The sequence below is a fragment of the Aquarana catesbeiana genome, linkage group LG01 (genome assembly GCF_042186555.1).
Source record: "Aquarana catesbeiana isolate 2022-GZ linkage group LG01, ASM4218655v1, whole genome shotgun sequence".
NCBI classification, from domain to species: Eukaryota; Metazoa; Chordata; class Amphibia; order Anura; family Ranidae; genus Aquarana; species Aquarana catesbeiana.
Window position 1 is genome coordinate 63,401,695 of NC_133324.1, and position 8,435 is coordinate 63,410,129.

The 8,435-nt window shown below is 45.3% G+C and overlaps 1 protein-coding gene across 1 annotated transcript in view; it reads right to left on the minus strand.

Moving 5' to 3' along the window:
* KATNAL2 (katanin catalytic subunit A1 like 2) overlaps nt 1-5,132 on the minus strand; it is an 80,779-nt gene extending 75,647 nt beyond the window's left edge. Inside the window, exon 1 of the mRNA XM_073619428.1 lies at nt 5,003-5,132. Within this exon, the coding sequence (XP_073475529.1) occupies nt 5,003-5,005 (3 nt within the window). The 5' untranslated portion in view covers nt 5,006-5,132. The remainder of the gene's footprint in view (nt 1-5,002) is intronic.
* Nucleotides 5,133-8,435: the final 3,303 nt, after the last annotated feature.

Consider the following 8,435-nt stretch of genomic DNA (forward strand, 5'->3'; position numbering starts at 1 on the left):
GTAAGAGGCATTCTTCCCTCCACTGACCACCAATGTAAGAGGCATTCTTCCCTCCACTGACTACCAATGTAAGAGGCATTCTTCCTTCTACTGACCACCAATGTAAGAGGCATTCTTCCCTCCACTGACTACCAATGTAAGAGGCATTCTTCCCTCCACTGACTACCAATGTAAGAGGCATTCTTCCTTCTACTGACCACCAATGTAAGAGGCATTCCTCCTTCTACTGACCACCAATGTAAGAGGCATTCCTCCTTCTACTGACCACCAATGTAAGAGGCATTCTTCCTTCTACTGGCCACCAATGTAAGAGGCATTCCTCCTTCTACTGACCACCAATGTAAGAGGCATTCTTCCTTCTACTGACCACCAATATAAGAGGCATTCTTCCTTCTACTGACCACCAATGTATGCCCCTTACATTGGTGGTCAGTGGAAGGAAGAATGCCTCTTACAGTGTAAGAGGGGCATTCTTCCTCCCACTGACCACCTATGTAAGAGGCATTCTTCCTTCTACTGACCACCAATGTAAGTGGTATTCATTCGCCCACTGACCGCCGATGTAAGAGCGCTGTTGCACGAGCGTGCGCAGTTGTAAAGCGTGACATGTTTGGTATCTATTTACTCCCCGAAACATCATCTTTTATATTTTTACCAAAGAATCAAGTATTCTATCGTTGTTTTGTGCATTAAGATTCAACAAAGTGTATTTTTTCCTCAAAAAAATAAAATAAAATTGCGCAAATGCCGTGTGACATTAAAAAAAAATAGCACTTTATGGTAAAAAAAAAAAAAAAAAAAATTGCAACACCTACCAATTTATTCTCTAGGGCCTCTCTGCTACAAATATATAGATTGTAAGCTCTAGCGAGCAGGGCCCCCTGATTCCTCTTCATTTTGTTAAGAACTGCGCAAAATGTTGACGCTATATAAATCCTGTATTATAATAATATATATATAAAATGTTTTTGGGTTCTACGTAAATTTTTTTGCAAAAAATACAGAACAAAAAGTGCCAGAAAAGGTGTGGAAGCAGATAGGTGTAACGCACGGAAAAAAAAAAAAAAGCGCACCGCCAAGGATTGGTATCTCTCGGGTTTTCGTTTAACTCATTTTTGACTGGAAATCACAGCAAACGCCATTAAAACGCACAATGCGATGCAACTTTGCGACAACATGATGCCCAGCGTCGTACAATAAACGCATTATGGTGCGGGTTGACGTTCGATATAAACTGCATAGTAACGAATAGCGAAAAAAACATTTCCATGGAAACCAAATCGTCTGATTAAACTTTATAGAGTGTGGCTGCCCTTCTTTACGAAGGACATCTCTTTACCAACGAACCTCTACCATAAGGGCTCATAGCGCATGCGCAAGCCACAGCCATGGCGACTGCGCATGCGCACCCGAGGCCGCATGCCTGTTGCCACGGCGACCCACAGACACAGTAACCATGGTAACCAGGAAGCCATTCATGTCCCCAGCCGCAGGCCCCACACGGAGGTTGGGAACAGAGTCCATGCCGCGTCTTACCGCCTCTCTACTCTGGGAAGCGCTCTTAATAGCCTGGTAGGACATCTCCATTCTCCGGCGCCCTCTCTTGCGATGTCTAATGAAGAATCGCCTTCACCAAGCAGGGCGCGCAGGCCGGTGTCTTGCCGAGAATGTTCCCTCGGCGGATAAGTCCCCCCCTGTACTGCGCAGGCGAAGCGCCTGCGCAGTACATACTACTCTCAGCCGCCGGAGATAGCCGAAGCTCAAATGCTTCGATCAGCTGTACACGGCGCCTGCGCTCTGGGTCCAGGTTCCTTCCCCACCATCCAAGTGGACCTGGAGGGGGAATCTAAAAGTGCAGAGCGCAGCGAGGCCGTGCCCGAAGCGTGGCGAGCGAAGCGAGCCCGCGAGGGGCCCTCTTCCAGGCGCCGTGTACAGCTGATTTTCAGCTGTTCTGCTTCGGCTATTTCCGCCGATACCTACTGCGCAGGCGCAGTGGAGGGGGGAACTTATACGCCGAGCGGAACTTTCTCGTCAGAACACCGGAAGGAGCGGTAGCAGCCCTAACCAATAGCGGGAGAGCACCGACTGCCGTTGCCCAATCAGAAAGCAGAGGCCGGGGGCTGAGGAAATAACGCGCTAGTTAGAAAGGAAGTAACATGCGATCGTTATACACGCTGACCAGAGCGCCACCTAGTGTTTATTTTTCAGAATGCAGCTTCTACACTATCACCACATACACCGTTCATGGGGGTTTGTAGTAACCCATAGCAACCAATTAGAATTCCATCAACCTAGATTGATTGCTTCTAATTTCTGTCCCCATGTTGTAACTATTGCCCATTTTGTTGTCAGCTTATTGTGCACAATTACCCCTTACCAGTGGCGGCTGCTCCAATAGGGGCGCCTCCCTAATCCATGCGCCCGGCCCCTAATCTAATACATACAGGGCACCGGACGCATGGATTTCAATGGGTTTTTTTTTTTGTAAGCACATGATTAGAGCCTGAGGCTCTAATTGGCTTGGGGCACAGAGCACTGCGCCCTGAGCCCACCCAGTTGTGTGACAAACAATAGCAAATTAATATTCGCTATTTTCTTCCTGATTCTCCTCCCGGCCAATCAGGAAGCGGGTCCTGAGACCCGAGTGGCTGAGAGGAGAATAGACCGTATTGGCCGCTGAGGAAGAGACGCAGGAAGAAGCTGCCGAGGAGGAGATACAGGCCCGTGACCTAGATGGGGTAAGTGCGGTGTTTGCTGACCAAGCGATGGACGGGAGGTGGGGGATTTTGACTGACTGACCAACCGAACGTGGGGGGGGGTTTACTGACGGACCGAACGCCTGGGGGGGGGGGGCTGCGCGGGCAGGTGGAAAATGGAGCACCAGCCGCCACCGCCCCTTACAATCCTTGCACAATGAATACTTCCCTCGTTTAACCCAGCTAGTATAGAGGAAGTCACTAAACTTTTTTCTAACACCCACCTGACCTCTTGCCCCCTGTTCCTTTTCAAATACTATGGTCACCCTTTCGCTCTATCCTACAATATTTAACTTAAATCTTCAACTTCTCTCTCTCTACTGACCTCTTCTCCAACCCTCTAAAACATGCGCTAGTCACTCCCATACCAAAAAAAGGCCTCACTGGACCCCACCAGTCTTAGCAACCTAAGACCCATCTCCTTACTCCATTTTGCCTCCAAACTCCTTGAACATCTAGTCTACAACCGGCTGAGCGACCACCTCAGTGAGAATAACCTTCTTGATTCTCTTCAGTCTGGATTTCACCCACAGAACTCCACAGAAACTGCTCTCCTCAAACTCACAAACGACTTACAGCTAAAACCAACGATCATTATTACGTACTCTTACTCTTGGACCTCTTCGCTGAGTTTGATATAGTTGACCACCCCCTCCTCCTCGAAAAAACTCAATTTGCTTGGTCTCCGTGGCTGTGCTCTCCGTTGATTCAAATCTTATCTATCTCACCGCACCTTCAGTGTCACTTACAACTCTAATTCCTCCTCTCCTACTCCTCTTACCGTTTGGGTCCCCCAAGATTCTGTCCTTGGACCTCTACTATTCTCGATCTACACGTCCTCCCTGGGTCAGCTGATAGCCTCCCATGGCTTCCACTACCCTTTCTATGCTGATGAAATCCAAATCTATCTCTCTACCCCTCAGCTCACCCCATCAGTTTCCTCACACATCACTGATTTACTGACAGACATATCAAACTGGATGTCACATCACTTCCTCAAACTCAATCTATCTAAAACTCATATTTCCTCCCCCACGTGCCCCTTCCCCTGACTTCTGTGTCCAGATCAATGGCAGAACTATCGGTCCATCCCCACATGTCAGAGTTCTAGGGGAAACCCTAGACTCTGAACTCTCCTTTCAGGCCCACATACAATCCCTGTCCAAATCATGCCGCCTCAACCTCCACAACATCTCCAGAATACGCCCCTTTTTAACCAATGACACCACTAAGCCTCTAATTCACTCCCTGACTATCTCTCGCCTTGACTACTGAAAATCCCTCCTCTCAGGATTACCTTTACATAGACTATCCCCCCTTCAGTCCATCATGAATACCGCTGCAAGACTCATCCACCTTACCAACCATTCAGTGTCCTCCACCTCTCTCTGCCAATCCCTCCACTGGCTTCCACTCACCCAACGAATTAAATTAAAAATACTAATAATAACTTACAAAGCCATCCACAACTGGGCCCCCAGCAACATCACTAACCTGGTCTCAAAATATTAACCAAGACCTCCTGCTCTTTAGCCCCCTTGTCACCTCCTCCCATGCTCACCCATGACCACCAATGTAAGAGGCATTCTTCCTTCTACTGACCACGAATGTAAGAGGCATTCTCCCACTGACTACCAATGTAAGAGGCATTCCTCCTTCTACTGACCACCAATGTAAGAGGCATTCTTCCTTCTACTGACCACCAATGTAAGAGGCATTCTTCCTTCTACTGACCACCAATGTAAGAGGCATTCTTCCTTCTACTGACCACCAATGTAAGAGGCATTCTCCCACTGACTACCAATATAAGAGGCATTCTTCCTTCTACTGACCACCAATGTAAGAGGCATTCTCCCACTGACCACCAATGTAAGAGGCATTCTTCCTTCTACTGACCACCAATGTAAGAGGCATTCTTCCTTCCACTGACCACCAATGTATGCCCCTTACATTGGTGGTCAGTGGAAGGAAGAATGCCTTTTACAGTGTAAGAGGGGCATTCTTCCTCCCACTGACCACCTATGTAAGAGGCATTCTTCCTCCCACTGACCACCTATGTAAGAGGCATTCTTCCTTCTACTGACCACCAGTGTAAGTGGTATTCATTCGCCCACTGACCGCCGATGTAAGGGGCATTCTTTTTTCCATTTAGGGGGGCACTGCATAGTAATCAATGTAATGAGGCACAGCTCAGATTCCCAATATAAAGGGCCATTTCACTGACCAACAACATGAAGTGTGCTTACCATCACCTTCTATACATGTTGTTTAAAGCCAAACTCCAAGATGGGGACTTCTTTGTTCATTTCTGTTGGTCACAACGAGTAGCAGCCAGTGATAAAAGGACAGGCGGGGGGGATTCATTCTCGTTCACTCAAAACCAAAATGGCCTCTTTCTATAAACGGTAATTATAACAGCTGCACAATGAACAATCCAATTCAGTCCAACAAAAGACAATAGGAACATGGGCGTGGATCAAACAAACCTACAATTTACTGTCGTGCTATTTTACTTCTAATAAAGCCCATTCCCCCAGCTTCTGACCCTGGCAGTAAATGTATTTGTTACATAAAGATTATGGAGAGATCAGCGAGGTTGAAGTGCAGCTGAGTTCTTATCCCACCAGTAAAAGAAGGGACATCACATATGTAGACAGATATAAATCAGATTATACAACCCCTCCGTTCCATTCACTCGTCCTCTGTGCAGCTTTAAGTACTTTACACTTGAAAGTTAAAACCCTTCTTACTGGGAGCATAGTAAATAACTTGCCTACAAAGTCACAGGGAGCTTTTTAAATACTGACATATGGCAGATCTGACTTTATTAAAGATTATATATATATATTTTTTTTATTCTGACGACAAAGAAAACACATTAAAGAGAGGAGGAAGAGCTCACAATTAATCTTTAAATGTTTTAAGCAAAACTAAGACCCTTTCTGTAGATCTGTGCTTAGGGACTGCGGATATGTAGTCACACAACACTGTCCGCGGATCTTACCAGGGCAGATTGGAAGCGGCTAAAACAAACACGAGGTCGTCTGATCGAAACAAGCCGATCATTTGTTTTATCCAGTAAATTCCTTTTTTATTTTGTTCTCTTCTGCCATGGATTGGAGCGGGATGACGCTGCCCATAGAATCTTTCAATGGGGCAAATCTCTTCCACTCCCTTGTGTTAAAAAAAAAATATATATATTATTATTGATAGATAGGGGAAAGATGAACTGTAGTGCATTATATAAACAAATTTGTGTATGTTAAATGTTGGGGTGGTGGGTTAAAAGTGAATGTGAAAGATGTGTAAAAATGTTTTTTTATACGAATGAAAAAACGACTTTATTAAAAAAAAAAAAATTACATTTGCCATTTTTCCTATAGTTTTTGATCCAGTTGTATGAGGTCGCAGGTCCTTCTTTGCTTCCTCTGGCAGTGAGTGCGTTCTGAATGCGGCAAAGACTGGCGTCATGTAATAACATGTAATGGGTGTAAACTTCACCACACAGGCAAAACACACTGACTGTCCTTTTTCAAATGAACTTTTATCAAGGAGACCAGAATACACAGAACTTTAATATATAGAAACTTTCCAATTTATCTTTCCAAACAGTAAAGGTAATTTAACAAGTGCAGCTGCAATGGATTCAGCAAACAGATATTCAATTCTTACCGAGCAATGAGAATCACTGGAGGATATCTCCATTAAACTCACCATATCTTTAAATTACAGAACTCATCCAGTGACTACTCTGACCACTCCCATTTTCTCATGAATGGCTTCCCTAGGGAGAAGGGTTTTCCACAGAGGGAGGGGGGGGGGGGGGGATGGGGGGGGGACCTTGGTATCTACTGATGCACTATCCCAACATTCCAACCTGCAGATTAGGTTGCCAAAGGGAACCCTTGTCCTTGAGCAGACTACTCCTGACCATTCCCAGTTTCTCATGAATGGCTCCCCTGGGGAGAAGGGTTTTCCAGAAAGGTGAGGGGTGACCTTGGTACCAACTGGGCCACCAACATACAAACTAGAATGGAAATACTCATCCTTGAGCAGACTACTCCCAACTACTCCCAGTTTCTCATGAGTGGCTTCCCTGGGGAGAAGGGTTTTCCACAAGGGGGGGGGGGGATAGGTACCTACAGGGGCACTATAATTCCCAGTTTCTCATGCATAGCTCAACATATAAACTAGCTGACTAGGGGACCAATGGAAATCCTCATCTTTGAGAAGACTACTCTTGACTTCTCCCAGTTTCTCATGAATGGTTCCCCTGGTTGGTTCCCCGGGAGAAGGGTTTTACACAAGGGGTGGGGAGGGGGGCCAGGTACCTACAGGGGTGCCTTCAGAAGTCACCTAATTAGTAAATTGAGTCCACCTGGGTGTAATTTAATCTCAGTATAAATAAAGCTGTTCTGTGTATCCCTCAGAGGTTTGTTAGAGAACCTTAGTGAACAACCAGCATCATAAAGGCCAAGGAACACACCAGACAGGTCAGGGTTAAAGTTGTGGAGAATTTTAAAGCAGGGTTAGGTTATAAAAAAATACCCCAAGCTTTGAACATCTCACGGAGCTCTGTTCAATTCATCATCCCAAAATGGAAAGAGTATGGCATGCAAACCTACCAAGACATGGCCGTCCACCTAAACTGACAGGCTGGGCAAGGAGAGCATTAATCAGAGAAGCAGCCAAGAGGTTCATGGTAAATCTGGAGGAGCTGCAGAGATCCACAGCTCAGGTGGGAGAATCTGTCCACAGGACAACTATTAGTCTCTACAAATCTGGCCTTTATGGAAGAGTGGCAAGAAGAAAGCCATTGTTGAAAGAAAGCCGTAAGAATTCCCGTTTGCAGTTTGTAAGAAGCCATGTGGGGGACACAGCAAACACATGGAAGAAGGTGCTCTGGTCAGATGAGACCAAAATTGAACTTTTTGGCAGAAAACTAACACATCACCCTGAACACACCATCCCTACTGTGAAACATGGTGGTGGCAGCATCATGTTGTGGGGATGCTTTTCTTCAGCAGCAACAGGTAAGCTGGAAGATGGATGGAACCAAATACAGGGCAATCTTAGAAGAAAATCTGTTAGAGTCTGCAAAAGACTTGAGACTGGGGTGGAAGTTCACCTTCCAGCAGTATAACAACCCTAAACATACAGCCAGACCTACAATGAAATGGTTTAGATCAAATCATATTCATGTGTTAGAATGGCCCAGTCAAAGTCAAGACCTAAATCCAATTGAGAATCTGTGGCAAGACTTGAAAATCACTGTTCACAGATGCTCTCCATCCAATCTGACAGAGCTTGAGATATTTTGCAAAGAAGAATGGGCAAAAATGTCACTCTCTAGATGTGCAAAGCTGGTAGAGACATCCCCAAAAAGACTTGCAGCTGTAATTGCAGTGAAAGGTGGTTCTACAAAGTATTGACTCCGGGGGGCGCTATACAAATGTATACCACACTTTTCACATATTTATTTGTAGAAAATTTGGAAAACCATTTATCATTTTCCTTCCACTTTAGAATTATGTGCCACTTTGTGTTGGTCTATTACATAAAATCCCAATAAAATACATTACAAATACATACGTTTTTGGTTGTAACATGACAAAATGTGGAAAATTTCAAGGGGTATGAATACTTTTTCAAGGCACTGTACATTGCATAGACAAGTAG